General features: G+C 39.1%; 1 protein-coding gene across 3 annotated transcripts in view; it reads left to right on the top strand.

Annotated features, from left to right (window-relative positions):
- AKAP10 (A-kinase anchoring protein 10) overlaps positions 1–21,665 on the top strand; it is a 76,765-nt gene that overhangs the window by 29,450 nt on the left and 25,650 nt on the right. For all 3 annotated transcript variants that reach the window (XM_024241523.3, XM_054536297.2, XM_024241524.3), the window contains 6 exons: positions 1,861–1,959; positions 8,856–8,940; positions 9,756–9,879; positions 10,915–11,051; positions 14,321–14,465; positions 18,769–18,942. In XM_024241523.3, coding sequence (XP_024097291.1) covers positions 1,861–1,959; positions 8,856–8,940; positions 9,756–9,879; positions 10,915–11,051; positions 14,321–14,465; positions 18,769–18,942 — 764 coding nt within the window. The remainder of the gene's footprint in view (positions 1–1,860; positions 1,960–8,855; positions 8,941–9,755; positions 9,880–10,914; positions 11,052–14,320; positions 14,466–18,768; positions 18,943–21,665) is intronic.

Raw genomic sequence — 21,665 nt, 5'->3', positions numbered from 1 at the left:
TCCTGTTGTTCAGCTTCGAAAATTTCTATTCATCTGTCTTCAAATTCACAGGTTCTTTCCCCTGTTATTTCCATTCTGTTATTGAGTCTTTGTAGTGAATTTTAAATTTTGTTTATTATGTTTTTTAGTTCTAAAATTTTCTTTTTTTGTGTATGTCTTATACTTTGCTCCTGAAACTCTTATCATTTGTTTCAGGAGTGACCTTATTTCTTAGAGCATGGTTTTAGTAGCTACTTAAAATTTGTTTTATAATCTCAGCATATGTGTCCTCTTGATTGTCTTTTCTCTTGTGAGATAATGGGATTTTCTGGTTCTTTGTATGACAATTAATTTTGGATTGTATCTTGGACAGTTTGACTTAACGTTACATAATTCTGAATCTTGTTTAAATCCTGTGGAAAATATTGAAGTTTTTGCTTTAACAAGTAGTTGACCTAGTTAGGTTCAGGCCACAAATTCTAACCAGCATTCTGTACGCTCTGGTTCCATCATCAGTTCAGTTTTGTATCTTATCTGCTCATGTGCCTTTTTGTGTCCAGTCTGGGACCTGGCTAATGGTCAGGTCCCAAAGCCTTTGTACACTTTTAGACGCAGGGCCATGCACACCCAGCTCACGAATGGCCCCGGGAGTGCACATACAACTCGACGTTTTCATGGGCTCCTTCTTTTCTGTGATGTCCCTGACACGTTCTGCCTTCTAAGAACCTCCCTTTATCCCTTTCCTGTTGTCTGGCTAGAAAGTCAGGGCTTTAGATTCCCTATACTTCAGCACACTTCCTGTAGCTATATCAGCCTCTGTGGCCAAGACTGCTCTTCTTCCTCTTGGGACTGCAGTTTCTCTTGTCAGAAAGTAGGATTCTTGGAGCTTCTGTCATTGCTGCTGTGGCTGCTCTGATGCTGCCTGGGAGTCGAAGGAGAGAAAGGAACAAAACAAAACAACCCAGGGGATTTCCTCCACTCTCTTTGCTCCGTGAGAGCCCCCTTTCCTGTTCCTCAGACCAGAAATAGAGGGCCTGTCTTGGAACTTCTTTGTGCATCTGGTGTGCAGTTTCAGCTTTTGAGTCCAGGCCAGGAGGTGCTGGACAAACTTGTCAGGAGTACGGAGGTACTGCGAGTTCTGGTTACTTTTCTCAGTCCACCTGCTTCCAAGTCCTTGGATGCATTTGTCCATTGTTTTGAGTTGCATTCCATGGGAGAGACAGAAGAGTGCTTAATTCATCTTGACATACTTATTAGGATTTCAAATCATATCAAAGGATGATATTCTCTATATTAATTTGCTGTTTTCCCTTTAGCAAGCACATTAGGAAGATAACACTTTAACACTCACCTTTGGTAGTTTCTGTCATAATTATTAATACTTGATTTTTTTTTTTTTTTGAGACGGAGTCTCACTCTGTCCTTTGAGGCATTGTCCCCGTAAACTTTTGGTAAAGCATCAATAATTTTATCTTTCATCCACCCAAGCTTCACCATAAATTTAATGTTTATTCTTCCATTTTAGCAGAATTCATGTTGCTCCAGTAGGGGCTGTCTTCAAACTGATGTTTTCTCCTTCTTAGTGCCTCAGAGTAGATCCTGTTCAGATACATTATAACAGGTTAATATGAGTTTATTTTGGTGTAAAAGTACTTTGAAATTCATGCATAGTTTTTTCATCATGTGCATTTTCCATAGCTTTGACCACCCCTATGTAACTCTCCTCTTCTACAAACCAAACAATGAAAAAGCACCTTTGTGATGGAAGCTTATTTTGCAATAGGAACTCACAGTGATCTAAGCCCTGCTATTCATGAATGTAATTCATTACTGGAGTCCAAATCGCTTTTTGATTTTTGAAGTTCTCTTCTTCCCTTGCAGGTATAGAACAAGATGCAGTGAATACTTTTACCAAATATATATCTCCAGATGCTGCTAAACCAATACCAATTACAGAAGCAATGAGAAATGACATCATAGGTAAGCAGTGCTTGAAACTATGGCAAAAAAAAAAAAAAAAAGACAACAAAAAATGCACAGAACTGACAATTTTGGTTATTGACTAAGATAATTTTTTCTTAACATGGAATTTAGCAGTTCCCTTCCTAATTTGTTTTCTAAGTATTTTTTATATCAAATTATAGCTCACTTTAAAAGTTTCTCGGCTGCATTTGGCGCCAGGGTCTTTTCCTGGGCCAGGTGGGCTGCAGTGTAGCGGGTGCTCAGGCTTGGCCGCTGCTGAGCAGCTGGGCCGGCGGGTGGCTACGCTAACCGGCACAGACCACCCGACAGACTGGCCGGCAGCCCCGTGCCCGTACACGAAGTGGGTGGGACAGAAACTTCCGGGGTTGGAAGTCCAGTGAGGCTAAAAGCCAGTACCAAAGTCTCTAGGCATCAGGGCTGCAGCCCAAGAGTCTCACGACCAGTGGGCAACTGGATGGCCAGACAGGTGTCTCAGTGGTGGCCTCTCTGTCTCAGGGCTTCATCCCACTCTTCAGTGGGCGTGACCTCCCTGGGGCACCCTGGATGTCTACCTGCATTAGCCAGAGCGATCACATGGCCTGTGACTTGCCATTTTTTGCCAGTTGATTGTGCCACACACAGTGTCATTTCTGTGTCATTTGGCACAGCTGGAGGTGCAAGGAGGAGGGCAGCCTCATGTCCAGTCCCAGTTTCACGTAACTTTATTCTTCTGAATAAAGACAATTTGCTAACCTTAAAAAAAAAAAAATTTTTTTCTTATATGTTGGACCCAAATTCTTAGGCTTTGACCTGAATAACAATGACAGCAAGATCAATAAATAGTACACATTTATTGAACACTCACTGTGTCCCAGACAATATTCCAAGCACTTTTTATGGATAGACTCATTTTAACTTCTAAAGAACTTTGTGGGATAAATACAGTTATTTTATAGATGAAGAAACTGAAGCACAGAGAAGTTAAGTGCTTTGTCCAAGGTAACAGCTCAGACATGGCAGAGTCAGGATTTGAAACCAGACCCTCACATACCTTAACTGCTGTGCTGTGGCAGTGTTTTTCATACTGTAGGTTGGGACCAGCCTTCTCTTATGCCCTCACCCCCTGCCAAAAATATATATATAAAAAATATATAATATATATATTAGTATATAAGCATATATAATATATATAGTGTGTATATATACACTATATAGTATATACACTGTATATACACTATATAGTATATACACTATACTATATATACTATATATATAGTATAGATATAGTGTATATATATACTATATAGTATATACACTATATAGTATATACACTATATATACACTATATAGTATATATATATACACTATATAGTGTATATATATACACTATATATATACACTATATATATACTATATAGTATATATACACACTATATATAGATATATATAGTATATATACTGTATACACTATATAGTATATATAGTATATGTACTGTATACACTATATAGTATATAGTATATATATAGTATATATATATTAGTATATATATATTAGTGTATATAGTGTATATATATAGTGTATATATAGTGTATATATATGGTGTATATATAGTGTATATATATAGTGTATATATAGTATATATATAGTGTATATATAGTATATATATAGTGTATATATATATACACTAGAGTAAAAAAATCAAAGTGTCTCAGAGTAGTAAGGGCAAACATTTCAGAAAAATGTTTTCATTATATATACATGGATGTATGTGTATGCTGATTCAACAAATATGTTTCTTATAGGTTATAGCAAAATAGTTTGAAAGCTTTTACTGTGTTTTATCAGGAAGGCCTTAGGTGAACGTATATTCACAGATAAAAGAGGTTTATTTATTCATTCAATAAATATTACATTCTCATAAGTCCTAATATTATGTATTTTTATTCTTCAAAAAAGTTAGTATTTGTGATTTATGAAATAAGACATGTTCTTGCACTTTTAGCAGATCTGTCCCAACGTTGGGCTTCTTTAATCCTTAGTGTGGGTACTTTGCACTCACTGCTGGAGACAGCAAGACCCCTGTTAGTCTCAGCTGTGTTTCTTAAATTGGCCCACTGTACCTTCCAGTTAGCTATTCTGGGGTCCATCTCATGTTGGCTCCATTTTCCTTTTCTTTGTCCCAGACAGATATCTATAACAGCTATAACATAGGCCTGGTGGCTGTTGGTGGCTTATCCCTATCTGCTGTATTTAAGGGGTACTGTTTCACTGAGTTTTGCTGACAGATGTTGTCATGAGATTTGAGGTTTTCTGTGTTGTTGCTCTATTTTTATGTGGGAATTTGCTACTATCATCGTCCCTAGCCCAGCTTTTCCTAGTAATATAACAGGGATGTTCTGACTGATTAGAGTTTGCCTGTTTGAAGAATTGGTTGGCTAGTGATTTTTTTTGGAGGGGAGTCTGTACCAATTAATAGCCTGACTGGCGTGAGGATGAAAAGGAAGGAGTTTCAAGTCAAATAAAACACTTAAAATGAAACCACACTGCAACTCTCTTTCTTTTACTTAAGCTTAATCAAATTAATGATGATGTAATCCCATGAAGGAAAAGTCTTCTGAAGGATCAAGTTGATAACATTTTGTGATCAGGGAATTTGAGAAAACCTCTATCCCAGTGTCTATCATTATATATTTTAGGGTGTTAATTACCTGGGTGGCTTTAGGCAAGTCATTTTTCCTCCTTGAGCCCCATTCTTAATCCTGTCCAAATTACTTGTCTCCTCTTGCAGTTGGACTATTTTAATATAGCTGTCCTTCAAGTGAGTTTTGTTCAAAGGAGCCTTCACTTTAGCTCTTACTGTGTATCCACTTTGCATAGTCTTGTTTTAAATGTAATCCTTGGATTTTTGGTGTTGCTATCTCATTACTGTTTTTATGTGAGGATTTAGAGTGATCCAGAATCTATACTTCCACTACCTCCTTCATCTTCCACAAATGTTTAAAGTGGTAGAATTTTTAAAAACTTTGAAGGTACAGCTGACAGAATTTGCTGATGGTTTGGAAGTGAGTGGTATGAGAGGGGAAAAAAGGAATAAAGCATGACTGCATTTTTTGTTTGTTTGTTTTTGAGACGGAGTCTCACTCTGTTGCCAGGCTGGAGTGCAGTGGCATGATCTTGGCTCATGGCAACCTCCGCCTCCCGGGTTCAAGCGATTCCCCTGCCTCAGCCTCGCAAGTAGCTGGGACTACAGGTGCTTGCCACCACGCCTGGCTAATTTATTTATTTATTTATTTATTTTTTTATTTTAGTAGAAACGGGGTTTCACCGTGTTGGCCAGGATGGTCTCCATCTCCTGACCTCATGATCTACCCACCTTGGCCTCCCAAAGTGCTGAGGTTACAGGCGTGAGCCACCCCACCCGCCTGCATGACTCCATTTTTTAAAAAACTGAATACCTGGAATTGTAGGATTGTCATTTATAAGATGAGAAAGACTGTGGGAGTAATGGCTTATGAGGAAAATCAGGAGTTTGGCTTTAGACATCCAAATGGTGAATGTCAAGTAGGTAATTGGACACCTACATTAGGATTTTATGGCAGAGGTCCGGGTTGGAGACACGTGTTTGGAAGTCATTAGCATATAGATGGATTTAGAGCCACAAGACTGGATAACATTACCATAGGAGTGAGTGTAATGAGGGAAGATGAGGTGTAAGAACTGAGTCCTGGGGCATGCCCCAACATTCTGGCAGATGAGGAAGAACTAGCAAAGGACACTTAGGCCCTCTTATGACAATGGTATATCAAGAAGTAGTTTTCTTCAGAAAGCCAAGTAAGAAAAATGTTTTTGGGAGGAAATGAAGCTGAGGTAAGAAAGACGAATACTAGGAATTGAATGGATTTGACAACCTATTGTACACTGGTTATCTTAGTTACAGTGGGCCATTTTAGACAAAACTTAATTGGAGGAGTCTTAAGAGAGAATAGGAGGAGTGGAACCAGTGAGTATTGACAACTCTTATGAAGCATGTTGCTCTAAAGATGAGCTGGAAGGCGATGTTAATCAAGGTAGCCTGGGGGCAGTGGTGCACACCTGTAATCTCAGCACTTTGGCAGGCCAGGCAGGTGGATCACTTGAGCCCAGGAGTTTGAGACTAGCCTGGGCAACATAGTAAAACCCCATCTCTACCAAAAAAATAATAATACTACAAAAATTCTTCAGGCATGGTGGTGCACACCTGTAGTCTCAGCTATTAGGGAGGCTGAGGTGGCAGGATCGCTTGAGCCCCAGGAGGTCACGGCTGCAGTGAGCCAAGATCATGCCACTGCACTCCAGCCTGGGTGACAGAGCCAGACACTGTCTCAAAAAAAAAAGGGGGGGAACAATGGTTTTTAATTTTGTTTTTAAGGTGAGATGTATTATAAGCATATAAGATGTGTTACAGCATACAAACAGGTATATATATATAAAACATGCAGTCCACACAGCTGATAGGAATGAGGCAGTAGTGAAGAAGAAGTTGATGTAGGAGAGGGGACAGTTGTTACAGGAAAGAAGTCTGGAGGCAAAAGGGATGAATTCCAGTGCTCACTAGAAGATTGCTTAGATGGGAGCAAGGACAATTTATCTAGAGTCATAGGAAAGAATGCAGTACATGGGTAGAGATGCAGGTGAGTTGGAAGATGTGAGAGATGATGGAAATAATTTTCTGATTGCGTCTATATTCTCACTGAAGCAGGAAGCAAAGTCCTCAGCAAAGAGAATAGAAGAGGTGTTAGTAGAAGAAGTGAGAATAGAAAGGAGATGTACTGTAGAAAAAAAACAAAAACAACTCAGTTTCTCCTTCTGAACTCTCACAAAACAGAACCCTTCCATGACCCTAGTTGTGTGGAGTTTTTTCCCTGTCAGCTACCAATTCTGCAGATGATTCTCCAGTGAACACCAACTGGGTGTCCTCTAAGTCAGTTCAGTTCTCACACTGTTTACCTGGAGATAGCATCAGATCCCACAGATTGAGGACTCTGTCCCACAAGACTGCCTCCACTTCAGATGCCAGTCTCAAGTACAAGTTGTGGCCTGTGCTCCTGACTGACCTTCTATAAATTGGAGTTCCCACAGTCCCCTCCTTGGGTTCAATAAATTTGCTAGAGCAGCTCTCAGAACTCAGGGAAATGCTTTACTTATATTTACCCATTTATTATAAAAGATATTACAAAGGATACAGATTGAACAGGCAGATGGAAGAGATGCATGGGCAAGGTATGGGAGAGGGGGCACATAGCTTCCATGCCCTCTCCAGGTCATGCCACCCTCCAAGAACCTGTACAGATTTAGCTATTCAGAAGCCCCCATCCCCATTCTATCCTTTTGGGTTTTTTGTGGAGACTTCATTATATAGGCATGATTGATCATTGGCTATTGGTGATCAGCTCAACCTTCAGCCCCCTCCTCCCGGGAGGTTGGTGGGTAGGGCTGAAAGTCCCAAACCTGTAATTCTGCCTTGGTCTTTCTGGTGATTAAACCTCATCCTAAAGCTCTTTAGAGGCCACAGCCACAAGTCATCTCATTAGCATTCAAAAGAATCCAGAGATTCCATGAATTTTAGGCACGGTATGCTAAGAAACTGGCTAAAGGCCAGTTGCAATGGGCCAGGCCTGTAATCCCAGCACTTTGGGAGGCTGAGGCAGAAGGGTCCTTTCAGGCCATGAGATCAAAACCAGCCTGGTCAGCATAGTTGAGACCCCCTTACAAAAAATTTAAAAATTGGCCAGGTGTGGTAGCTCTTGTCTGTAGTCCCAGCTACTCAGAAGGCTGAGGATCACTGAGCCCTGGTGTTGAAGGCAGCAGTGAGCCATGATCTTGTCACTTGACTCCAGCTTGGGTGACAGAGTGAGACCTTGTCTCAGAAGAAAAAGGAAAAAAAAAAAACTGGGCAAAGACTAAATAACATATTTCACAGTATCACAGATTTGTATTGTCTAGGAAAGTGAATGTAAACAGACCAGGACACTAGTATGATCCCTGGGTTTCATGAAGGTCCCACTAAAGTCATGAACACAAAGTGAGACTAGGTATCATGTTATATGGTTTTTCCAGCCATGTTTAACAGCTAGCTAAACAGCTAATTGTTTCGCTGCAGTTTATTTAAGCAGTTCCTTATTTTAGCACATTTCATGTTTTAAAATTTCTACCAATGACATTTTAATAAACTTTTTTACAGATAACTTCACAAATCCATAATTTTTTAAGTTACAATCCCAGAAATAGAATTGCTCATTGAAAGGGTATGTTCATTTTTAAAGCTATGCTAGAAGCTGCCAAATTGCCTTCAGAAAAAGGTGTTTGTATCCCCACTAACACTAGTGTCAGTTTTCCTGTGCCGTTGCTCAAGTATGCATATTTATTAAAAACAATGTTGTACCAGTTTACTAGATAAAAGGTGTAGTGCCTCCTTATTCTAATCTATTTGATTACTAGTGAGTATGTATGTCTTTTCACGTTGGTCATTTTATGTTTGTTCCTTTGTGGATTGTCATGTCCTTTGCTCATTTTTCTTTTGGGACATTTCTTAGTAGTTTATAAGAGCTCTTGGTATTTTAATGATAGTAATCTTTTAACTGTCATGCATGCTGCAAATCTTTTTTCTGTTTGTTTGCCTTTGTATTTTGTTTTTGGAGGGTTTCTGTGTATAGGAATTAAATTTTATGTTGTTAAATCTTTTGATTTCTGCTTTTGCGTATGTACTTCAAAAGACTTTCTACTTTAAGATCAAGTGTTACCTGTATTTTCTTTTAGTTCTGTTTAAAACGTCTTAATTTATATGCCTATGCTGTTAACTCCCAAGTTGATTCACAAGTGTGTATAGATAGTTTGAATTTAGTGGCAATTTAATAATTTACAACTTCTTTTGCAGCAAGGATTTGTGGAGAAGATGGACAGGTGGATCCCAACTGTTTCGTTTTGGCACAGTCCGTAGTCTTTAGTGCAATGGAGCAAGAGTAAGTTAGTTCATATTTTCACATTGTGCATCCTAGGGAATTTGGGTTCATTGTTAGGAATGGGCTTCACTCAGCTAAAAACAAAGTATTTTTGAGGATTTAAATATTTTGGATATTTACAAGATCATATAAAGCATACTCTATCTTGGTTAATAGTTTCTTTTAGATATAAATTATGTGAACTCTTAAAATTTTCATTTTCATTTTCAATGTTAGTATTTCCTAAGTTAAAATAATTTGTTTTTAGTTCTGAAATCATTTGGGGAGTGATTGAGGCTGTAGTGATTATGACCATTAGAATTGGTTTATTTATTTAAATAATGCATGTCTTCAGATGGCTCTCCTAATTTGTTAGTTAGGCTTTAAGCTAAATGGATGCTGTATAACTAAATACACATAGATTTGTTGCAATGGCTCCAGAGGTTTTTTAGATTTATTACTGCTATGTGCCCTTAAAAAAAATCTATTCATTCTTTCACTTAACATTTATCAAAAGAGTGCTCTGTGTAAGACGTGGTTAGGCATAGTGCCAGTCTTGAAGGAAGTTACAGCCTAATAAAAGACATAGGGCATGTTGTTTGGTTACTGTAATATGAAGTGGCATGTGTTAAATGTCAGGGGAGAACTACAAAGTCATAAAAAGGTGGGAGAGATTACATACTGGTAAAGAAATCAGGAATGACACCATGGGGAGTAAGGTAGTGTTGACCTAGGCCTTTAAGGTACAATAGGGACAGTATGGAAAGAGTATATTTTTCCCACTTAAACTCTTTCCTTGGTCGTTCCCTCAAATTTTCCCTTTTGTCCATGTGCAGGCACTTTAGTGAGTTTCTGCGAAGTCACCATTTCTGTAAATACCAGATTGAAGTGCTGACCAGTGGAACTGTTTACCTGGCTGACATTCTCTTCTGTGAGTCAGCCCTCTTTTATTTCTCTGAGGTAAAGTCTGCATTTCTTTTCACACTCTATTCGAGCATTCCAGCCTCTAACTATCAATGCTGGGGCCCTGTCTATAGGAAATAACACAGAAGAGCCAAGTCATTTCCAAAAAGATGTATCATTGTTTCAAGTTGTTCCTGATGGCAAGAGTAATTTAATAATATATTAGAGAGAACATGAAAATTCAATGTATTAAGTAACTCTAATTTTGAAAAACCTAATTAAACTACTGCATGTAAGAGAGTGCATGTTTTTAATTATTTGGAGCTATTTTAAAACCACCGAATTTGAAACTTGCTTCCAGTGCATAAATTGCAGACCAGACTTCAGAAGAGAAAAAAAGTAGTAAATTTTTTCTTACGCTCATCATTTTTACTTTAGTCACTTGATAAGATTGCCCAGTGAAGAAGCATTTGCAACAGACAATGAGTATATTAATCTTTTTGAGGCATACAGTTTAGTGTAATGCTGTTTGTTAGGCTTCAACAAGTGAAATTATTTTGTTGGAAAGCAAATGACTATTAAGTAGAAAGAGGATTCCCAGTCTCACAAAGCAGTAATTTAGACACTTGATTCTGCCTCTTTACAAGAATACAGGTACTCAGTTGATTTGTTTTCTCACTCCCTTTCTTTGCCATAAGTTTAAATCAACAATTTGTTTAGGTTAATATGTCCTCATGGAATGGTGGAAATGATCAGATATAAAATATTTGGTTTGGTTAGTTTACTCTTTATATGTTTGCTGGCGAGGAACCACAAATCCAGTTTAGTATAATTTTTACTCTGGTTCACTAAAAGTTTGCATCCAGCTGTGTAGTGTTTGTTTCTTGTTAACTTTTTTTTTTCCTCTAAAAGAATACTTTAAAACTTTTCAATCTCAAATGACTGTAACTTGCTGACAGGTGTTAACTGAAGAAGTAGATCTTTTTGTTTTTTGCTTATGACCTGTATTTTAATATTTGAGCTTATAGATTAGAGGTGGTGAGAGAAATCTGTTTGTAGTCTTATTTTCCCTTGTGTATTTTTTCTTCCTAGTACATGGAAAAAGAGGATGCAGTGAATATCTTACAGTTCTGGTTGGCAGCAGATAACTTCCAGTCTCAGCTTGCTGCCAAAAAGGGCCAATATGATGGACAGGAGGCACAGAATGATGCCATGATTTTATATGACAAGTGAGTTATATTGATAGATGCATTTAGCAGATACTTATTGAGCATTTGATATGTTTTGTGGAAATAAAGATGAATAAACTCAGTCTCTGTTGTCAAGGAGCTCACAGGAGGCAGCATAAAAGCTACTTTTTTAATGCTGTTTGTAAAGCTTTGAGAACAAAAGTTTCTGCTGGGAATGGGGAGGTGTGTGTGGGGTAAACAGGATGGCAGTGGTGGTGTTCAAGGAGTGTTTCCCGGAAGAGAGATTTTGTTTGGATCCTAAAGAAAGAAAGGAATTTTGCTACCCAGAGAAGGCAGGAAACAACATTCTAGGCAAAGGCATTGGCACAAAAGCCATGGAAACATAGGGGAATGTGGCACTTTCAAGAAACCTGAGTTTAGATAATCAAAGGGGTGGGGAATAAATATGAGGATGCTGGTACTAATTGGAATAGATTGTAAGGGACCTTGAATGCCTATTTATGGGTATATTATACTTTCTGTATAAATCTGCTCAGCCACGTTGTTAAATGAATTAGTTTTTTATTAGTTTTCACTGCAAATGAGAGGATGGAAACATCATACAGTAAACAAAATTGAAAATATCTGGTCAGGCAGATGATGAGCTTGTGCCCAGCTCTGTAACGTATGGTATTCTTTTCATTTAACTTTTCTTACTCTGTAAAAAAAAGTAATTTGTGGTCAGGCACGGTGGCTCACTCCTGTAATCGCAACACTTTGAGAGGCAGAGGCAGGTGAATCACTTGAGCCCAGGAATTTGAGACCAGCCTGGGCAACATGGCAAAACCCGCCTTTACTAAAAATACAAAAATTAGCTGAGCGTGGTGGCATGCGCCTGTTGTCCTAGCTACTTAGGGGCCTGAGGCAGAAGGATCACCTGAGCCTTGGGAGGTCGAGGCTGCAGTGAGCTGTGATCCACTGTACTCCACCCTGAGCAGGGCAGCAGAGTGAGACCCTGTCTCCAAAAAAAAAAAAACAAAGGTAATTTGTTATTTGTATCCTTAAGCAAATGCTAAAGGGGTAACTTGGGGATAGAGAAAAGTCCACAGATGTTAGAGTTTGAAGACACCAATAATATTTAGGCCAATGGTTCCTGAACATTAATCTGCAGGCTCTTGCTGGGCTGTCTGCATAGGAATCACCTGAGAGCTTATTATTAAAAATAGGTTTTCAGGCCGGTTGCGGTGGCTCACGCCTATAATCCCAGCACTTTGGGAGGCCAAGGCAGGCAGATTACCTGAGGTCAGGCGTTCAAGACCAGCCTGGCCAACATGGTAAAACCCCGTCTCTACTAAAAATACAAGAATTAGCCAGGCATGGTGGCAAACACCTGTAATCCCAGCTGCTCAGGAGACTGAGGAAGGAGAATTGCTCGAGCCCAGGAGGCGGAGGTTGCAGTGAGCGGAGATCATGCCACTGCACTCCAGCCTGGCTGACAGAGGGAGACTCTGTCTCAGAAAAAAAAAAAAATAGGTTTTCAGTCTGGGTACCGGTGGCTCACGCCTGTAATCCCAGAACTTTGGGAGGCCAAGGCAGGCAGATCACTTGAGGTCAGGAGTTCGAGACCTGCCTGGCCAACATAGTGAAACCTTGTCTCTACTAAAAACTACAAAAATTAGCTGGGCGTTTTGACGGGTGCCTATAATTCCAGCTACTAGGGAGGCTGAGGCAAGAGAATTGCTTGAACCCAGGAGGCAGAGGACTGCATCTCAAAAAAAAAAAAAAAAAAAAGTTTCCAGTCCCCCCGTCTCAGAAATTCTGATTCTGCAGGTTTGAGGTGTGACCAGGAATCTTTATTTTTAGAAGACGTACCAGGTAATTCTGATAAATAGCCAGTTTAGGGATGTAGTCTGATTTTCCTATTTTGCAAGTAAGGAGAATAAGGCCCAGAGAGGTAATGATTTTCTCAAAGTCACAGAACAAGTTAGTGGCAGAATTTGGACTGGAATGCAGTTCTTAATGTTCTGTCCAGTGTTTATTCTGGTACAATATGTTTGTAGAAGGTATTATATAAGAAACATTGTTATATAGATGTTGAGATAGGAAGAGTTTACATTTAGAAATTTGGTCTAAAGTGCCTGAACATTCAAGTCGTGGAGGAGTATTGACCAACTTACTCAATACAACATAGGAGATTCACATTTGTTACAAAAATGCTGATTTAAAAGGAGAGTTTTCTTTTTTTTCTTCTTTTTTATTTTTTAAGGTGGAGTCTTGCTCTGTCACCCAGGCTAGAGTGCAGTGATGCGATCTCACCTCACTACAACCTCCACCTCCTGGGTTCAAGCGGTTCTCCTGCCTCAGCCTCCTGAGTAGCTGAGATTACAGGTGTGGGCCACCACGCCCAGCTAATTTTTGTATTTTTAGTAGAGACAGGGTTTCACCATGTTGGCCAGGCCGGTCTTGAACTCCTGACCTCAAATGATCTACCCACCTCGGCCTCCCAAAGTGCTGGGATTATAGGCATGAGCCACTGTGCCCAGCCTACTTGTTTTTGTATCATATATATGCATCATCATAATCATGCATTATCAACCTTTGTATTTCTGTCAGGACATAGAAGCCATTAGAGTGCTTGGAAGAGAGCCTTTTTTTTTTTTTCTCGCATTTAATGCTTTTTTTGGTATTCATTTCATAATCAGCTTACCAAAACATTACCTGCATTATACCCCATCAAGGTAGAAATCTTTGTGTTATCAATATTAGTTACTCCCTTTCCACACCAAGTCATCAGTAAGTCCTGTTCTATCCAAATAGATCATATGCATCTAGCTCACCCGCAGTGCTGTTTTGTTTTGAATTTGTATATGTTTACTCCTGATGCCTCATAGTTATGTGTTCTTATTTTAGTCTGTGCATACAAGTTCCCAGCTCGCTTTTTAGGGGAAATGACCATGTCTTCCTTTCCTATAAATTCATTTCTGTCTATCAAGTCCTCAACATAGAATAGGTACCCATAAATATGTGATTGTTAGTTTCTTTGCCTTAGTTGTAGTCTGATCCTTACAGCTTTTAAACAACAGTAGAGTTCACCGTCAAGAACTAAGGATGGTTGGCAGGCAGATAGAAAGGTAGCAAGTTGACCCAACTATCTCTGGGGAAGTGGGAACAAAGAAAGGTAACATCAGCACTGTCATCACATAGCTCTATAGTTCTAGGCCTGCAGGCTCAATCAAGTAGCCTTGTATAAGATTCTCTGGAGAAGGTGCCAAAAGTTGCTTATACTTGCTATGGAATTTGATTTTACTTTGGATATCTTTTTACCATAGGTACTTCTCCCTCCAAGCCACACATCCTCTTGGATTTGATGATGTCGTACGATTAGAAATTGAATCCAATATCTGCAGGGAAGGTGGGCCACTCCCCAACTGTTTCACAACTCCATTACGTCAGGCCTGGACAACTATGGAGAAGGTAACCCAGAACTTCAAACGTATTAAACTACAAGAAGTTTTATTGGTAGAACTCATAAAATATAAGGTGGGAAAACCAAGCAGAATAGCACAGTGGAAGTTGAAGCAGTCCAGCACAGTGATTAAGAGCAGAGGCCTTGAGTGTGGCCTGGTATGTACAGTCATGTGCCACATAATATTTTAGTCAACAATGGACTGCGTGTATGATGGTCCTGTACGATTATAATGGATCAAAGCTGGCAGTGCAATAATAACAAAAGTTAGAAAAAATAAATTTTAATAAGTAAAAAAAAAAACTAAAAAGATAAAAGAATAAACAAGAACAAAACAAAAAAATTATAATGGAGCTGAAAAATCTCTGTTGCCTCATATTTACTGTACTATACTTTTAATCATTATTTTAGAGTGCTCCTTCTACTTACTAAAAAAACAGTTAACTGTAAAACAGCTTCAGACAGGTCCTTCAGGAGGTTTCCAGAAGGAGGCATTGTTATCAAAGGAGATGACGGCTCCATGCGTGTTACTGCCCCTGAAGACCTACCAGTGGGACAAGATGTGGAGGTGAAGGAAAGTGATATTGATGATCCTGACACTGTGTAGGCTTAGGCTAATGTGGGTGTTTGTCTTAGTTTTTAACAAACAAATTTAAAAAGAAAAAAATAAAATAAAAATAGAAAAAAGCTTATAAAATAAGGATATAATGAAAATACTTTTGTACAGCTGTATATGTTTGTGTTTTAAGCTGTTATGACAATAGTCAAAAAGCTAAAAAAAGTAAAACAGTTAAAAAGTTACAGTAAGCTAATTTATTATTAAAGAAAAAAATTTAAATTTAGTGTAGCCTAAGTGTACAGTGTAAGTCTAGAGTAGTGTACAGTAATGTGCTAGGCCTTTACATTCACTTATCACTCACTCGCTGACTCACCCAGAGCAACTTCCAGTCTTGCAAGCTCCATTCATGGTAAGTGCCCTATACAGATGTACCATTTTTTATCTTTTATACTGTATTTTTACTGTGCCTTTTCTGTATTTGTGTTTAAATACATAAATTCTTACCATTGCAACAGTAGCCTATGATATTCATTATAGTAACATGTGATACAGGTTTGTAGCCCAAAAGCAATAGGTTGTACCATATAGCCAAGGGGTGTAGTAGGCCATACCATCTAGGTTTATATAAGTACACTCTGTGATGTTAGCACAATGGCAAGCAGCCTAACGGAAATTCTATTGATTGATTGATTGATTGATTGAGACAGAGTCTCACTCCATTGACCAGGCTGGAGTGCAGTTGCACAGTCTTGGCACACTGCAACTTCTGCCTCCCAGGTTCAACCAATTATCCTGCCTCATCCTCCCAAGTAGCTGGGATTACAGGCAGGCACCACCATACCTGGCTAATTTTTGTATTTTAGTAGAGACAGGGTTTCACCATGTTGGCCAGGCTGTTCTCGAACTCCTGACCTTAAGTGATCTGCTTGCTTTGGCCTCTGAAAGTGCTGGGATTACAGGCATGAGCCACCGTGCCTGGGCAGTAACTGAAATTCTCTAATGCCATTTTCCTTATCTGTAAAGTGACGATAATATGCATGTTTACCTCAAAGTTACTTTGATGATTAAAGTAAGGTAATATATATAAAATACATATTAACATAGTACCTGACACATGGTAAGCATCAAAAAATGTTAACTACTTTTATTACTGTTATTATTACATATTTTTAAATAATTAGAAAGCAGTATCAAAAATTAGCTGGGCGTAGTGGCATGCACCTATGGTTCCAGCTACTCAGGAGGCTGAAGCTGGAGGATTGCATGAGCCTGGGAACTAAAGGCTGCAGTGAGCCGTGTTCATGCCCCTGCACTCCAGCCTTGGTGACAGAGCAAGACCCTGTCTCCAAAAATTAAAGAAGGCATTATGCCACAACGTTAGCTTAGAAATGATCCAAATATATCACCAGTAACTGTCAACAGGATTGGAACGCTAGCTTTGGGTGTTATGATCACTAGATATTACTAATAGCTTATTAATAATAAAGCGTTGGCTGGGCGCAGTGACTCACATCTGTAATCCCAGCACTTTGGGAGGCTGAGGTGGGTGGATCACCTGAGGTCAGGAGTTTGAGACCAGCATGACCAACATGGAGAAACCCCATCTCTACTAAAAATACAAAATTAGCCGGGCGTGGTGGTGCATGCCTGTAATCCCAGCTACTTAGGAGGCTGAGGCAGGAGAATCGTTTGAACCCAGGAGGCAGAGGTTGCAGTGAGCTGAGATCGCACCATTGCACTCCAGCCTGGGCAACAAGAGCAAAACTCCGTCTCAAAAAAATAATTACAATAAATAAATAAAAGTAAAGTGTTGATGTTTGTGAATGATTTATTCTTCTAATGAACTAGAGGAGATTTTTCCAGGAATTGCAGAGCCGATGAGGTTATGTTGCTTATATGTGTCATGTGTATCCAGGTGAAAAAACTTAATTAAACGCTATTATATAATACCATACACAAAAACTGAATTTTAGGAATACTGAAGAATGACATATAGAAGTCAAATCATTAAATAGCTAGTAGTAAACGGAATAGAGTGTCAGCTGTTACCCAATGATAATAATATTTTCACGATTAAAATTAAACCTTTTCTGATTTTAAAGGAAAAGTTCAGATCTGTATCATATAAAGAATGTAAATTTTCAGGGTAATAAAATTAAAATGCAGAGAGAAAATACAAAAATAGTTCTTACTAGATGTGTGTATGTAAGGAACTTAGACTAATTTTAAGAACACTGTGAAGACCCTGGTAGTTAAGTAGAAAAAAAGACATGAATGATTCATTCAACAAAAACTTTGAGTATTTCTGTGCTAGATGGTGGTGTTACAGTGGTAAACAAAAGAAATGTGTTTCTGCCATCCTGGAACTTAGTCTACAAAAAAGGTACATATTGGCCGGGCATGGTGGCTCACGCCTGTAATCCCAGCACTTTGGAAGATTGAGGCGGGTGGATCACCTGAGGTCAGGAGTTCAAGACCAGCTTGGCCAACATGGCGAAACCCCATCTCTACTAAAAATACAAAAATTAACTGGGTGTGGTGGTGGACACCTGTAATCCCAGCTACTTGGGAGGCTGAGGCAGGAGAATCACTTGAACCTGGGAGGCAGAGGTTCCAGTGAGTCGAGATCACGCCACTGCATTCCAGCCTGGGCGACAAAAGCGAAACTCCGTCTCAAAAAACCAAAAACAAACAACAAAGGCACATATTAAATACGAACATAAATATTTACAAATTACACCGAATAAGTTCTCATGTTTACTATTTGCTTGTCCAGTTACAAACTTTTCCTTCATAGAATTAGAAATATAAATAATAAACATGAGAACTCATTCAGTATAATTAATAATTATTAAATGTAAATAAAAACATCTATGTACAATTAGGCATTTATTTAAGAATTATTTGAAAAAAAAAAACACAATGTGGAAACAGATATTTTGATATATTGCTAATGATTCAAATTGATAATGTTCTTTTGAAGAGTAAAGTGACCATATATATCAAAGTTAAAATTTAACTCAGCAATCACACACCTGGTGAGTTATCTTAAGGAAATCAGTTTGAAAGTAAAATCAATATATGCACAAAGACTTTAATATTTATCATAAACCAGAAAAATCGAGTTTCAAATTATATACTATGGACTATTTTCTGCTAAAAAGTATTAATATCAACTTTATGTAATACTTTCATGACAAATATTTTGGGGGAGAAAACCCAACAAAATTACATGCGTTATGTTTTTTTTTGTTTTTTTGTTTTTTTGGTTTTTTTTTGAGACATAGTCTTGCTCCAGCGTCCAGGCTGGAGTGCAGTGGTACAGTCTCGGCTCACTGCAACCTCCGTCTCCCAGGTTCAAGCAATTCTCCTGCCTCAGGCCTCCCGAGTAGCTGGTATTACAGGTGCTCACCACCATGCCCAGCTAATTTTTATAGTTTTTAGTAGAAATGGGGTTTCATCATGTTGGCCAGGCTGGTCTTGAACTCCTGGCCTCAAGTGATCCGTCTGCCTCAGCCTCCCAGAGTGCTGAGATTACAGGTGTAAGCCATTGCACCCAGCCTCATGCATTATAATTTTAATTTGTAAACTGTACAGAGGGATAATACTTGTAGTACAACAAGAAGTAAAAACATTTGTTATAGGTAGTTAACATTTGTAACCAGTAGAAGTATAGGTAAAATTTATTTATTTAAAACAGTTTTAGTTGGATTTAATTTCAACTTTAAAATAATGCTTTCCGTCTCTATCAGGTCTTTTTGCCTGGCTTTTTGTCCAGCAATCTTTATTATAAATATTTGAATGATCTCATCCATTCGGTTCGAGGAGATGAATTTCTGGGCGGGAACGTGTCGCTGACTGCTCCTGGCTCTGTTGGCCCTCCTGATGAGTCTCACCCAGGGAGTTCTGACAGCTCTGCGTCTCAGGTATTGACTGATTGCATCTGCCATTAGGGAGAAAAGCATACACATCCTTTCCTTCACATCCCAGTAACAGATCCTATTTGTAAATTTTAAGTTGTAGAAACAAAAGATAAATAAAAGCCGGGCACAGTGGCTTGTGCCTGTAATCCTAGCACTTTGAGAGGCTGCGGTGGGTGGATCACATGAGGTCAGGAATTGGAGACCAGCCTCGCCGACATGGTGAAACCCCATCTCTACTAAAAATACAAAAATTAGCCGGGCGTGGTGGCAGTCACCTGTAATCCTAGCTACCTGGGAGGCTGAGGCAGGAGAATCACTTGAACCCAGGAAGCAGAGGTTGCAATGAGCCAAAATCACGCCACTGCACTCCAGCCTGGGTGACAAAGTGAGACTGTGTCTCAAAAAAAAAAAAGAGAAATAAAATTTGCTTACTTACTATCTTCTAATCAAAGCATTTGTGGTAACTTACAATATACTGTATTGTAAAGTATCATTGCTGTTTCATTTAGGCCATTATTCTATTTGAATCTGTGGCTGTTTCTCTTAATAAATCAAGTAATATGGAATATATTCATAGCCTCTGAAGAGCTCTTTATGTAAGTATTTATTTAGGATACTTTTTGTAAAATAAGTGAATGAATTCTCAGGTCTCCTTTTTTTTTCTTTTTCTTTTTTTTTATTTTCTTGAGACAGGGTCTCCTCGCTGCAGCCTGGAAATACTGGGCTCAAATAATCCACCCACCACAGCCTCCTGAATAGCTGGGACTAGAGGCATGCACCACCATGCCTGGCTAATTTGAAAATTTTTTTTGGCCAGGTGTGGTGGCTCACACCTGTAATCCCAGCACTTTGGGAGACCGAGGCAGGCAGATCACGAGGTCAGGAGATGGAGACCAGCCTGGCCAACATGGTGAAACCCCATCTCTACTAAAAATACAAAAATTAGCTGGGTATGGTGGCTCATGCCTGTAATCCCAGCTACTTAGGAGGCTGAGGCAGGAGAATGGCTTGAACCAGGGAGTCGGAGGTTGCAGTGAGCCGAGATCACGCCACTGCACTCCTGCATGGCGGCAGAGTGAGACTCCATCTCAAAAAAAAATTTTTTTTTTAAATGATGGGGTCTTGCCGTGTTGCTCAGGCTGGTCTTGAACCCCTGACCTCAAATGCCGCCTGCCTCAGCCTAGGTTTCTTTCTTTTTTTTTTTGTAAAGAGACAGGGTCTTGCTATTTTGGCCAGGGTAGTCTCAAACTCCTGGCCTCAAGCAGTCCGCCCACCTTGGCCTCTCAAAAGTGCTGGGATTACAGGCGTGAACCACTGCCTATAATGTTGTGTTTCACTCAAGGCCTTTTGATTTCATTTTGCATTACCGTGCCACATTGTGCATTTCCTTAACCTTTTTTGGGTTTTTTGGAGTGCTTTCATATGTTAAACCATACCTGATTCTCCTCAAAATCACACAAAGTAGAATATCCTAAGACAAGAAATCTAAGGAGGCATAAAGAAGTTAACTGATTTTATGAAACTCACACAGTAAATGATAGAGCCAGAAATACTCCCTTTCTAGTGTTCTTCACCATCAGCTTAATATAGCATAATAATTTTCTAATTACTATTGACAAGTAAATAACCCTTTGAATTTTCAATACTGGGCCTTTTATAAATTTTCCTAATTTGTAAGAGAGTATTATCGTATTGCCATTTACAAAGCTCTCCTGAGTATCTTTTTCTTCTGTTAAGTTTACCTAGGAGATAAACTGCCGAGTATGGTTGCCATTTTGGTTTTTTGATATAGGTTAGAATGTCTTGGGTTTTTTTTGTTTTTTTTTTTTTGGTTTTTGTTGTTGTCATTGTTTGAGACAGCGTCTTGCTCTCTCGCCCAGGCTGGAGTGCAATGGCACGATCTTGGCTCACTGCAACCTCCACCTCCCGGTTTCAAGCAATTTTCCTGCCTCAGCTTCCTGAGTAGCTGGGATTACAGGTGTGTGCAACCACACCTGGCTAATTTTTGTGTTTTTAGTAGAGAAGGGGTTTCACCATGTTGGTCAGGCTGGTCTTGAACTCCTGACCTCATGATCCGCCTGCCTCGGCCTCCCAAAGTGCTGGGATTACAGGCATGAGCCACTGCACCTGGCTGAATGTCTTGTTTTTGATTAGGCACTTAAAAAAGGCCTAGGTACTAACCATAAAATATATTTTTATACCTTTTGTTGATACTGTATATATAGCAAACTGCACTTATCACAACCTTAGACACCTTGAAGAATTTTCACAAGCAGAACTAACCCATGTGACCCAGCATCCAGATCAAAAACAGCATTATCAGCCCCTCCAGAAGCCCTCTTGGGCCCCTTCCATTCACTGTCCTTCTTGTCACCAGGGTAGCTACTATCCTGACTTTTGATGGCATAGATTAGCATTACCTGTTCTTGTCATTTTATAAATAAAACCATACTGTGTATTCTTTTCTTGTACAGCTTTATTGTGCTAATTCACATTTACATCGTACAATTCAGTGGTTTTTATATGGTCACAGAGTTAGGTAACCATTACCACATCGATTTTAGAACATTTTTTTCACTCCAGATAGAAACCCCCTTTATTTAAACTCCAAATCCCCCTTCCACCAGCCCTAGGCAGCCACTAGTCTACTTTTTATCTCTATAGAGACAATAGAGTTGCTTATTCTGGACATTTCATAAACATGGAACCATATATTATGTGGTCTT

This window comes from Pongo abelii, chromosome 19 (genome assembly GCF_028885655.2).
Source record: "Pongo abelii isolate AG06213 chromosome 19, NHGRI_mPonAbe1-v2.0_pri, whole genome shotgun sequence".
NCBI lineage: Eukaryota > Metazoa > Chordata > Mammalia > Primates > Hominidae > Pongo > Pongo abelii.
The sequence above is the reverse complement of the archived record's forward strand: the minus strand, read 5'-3'. Positions and strand labels throughout refer to the sequence as shown.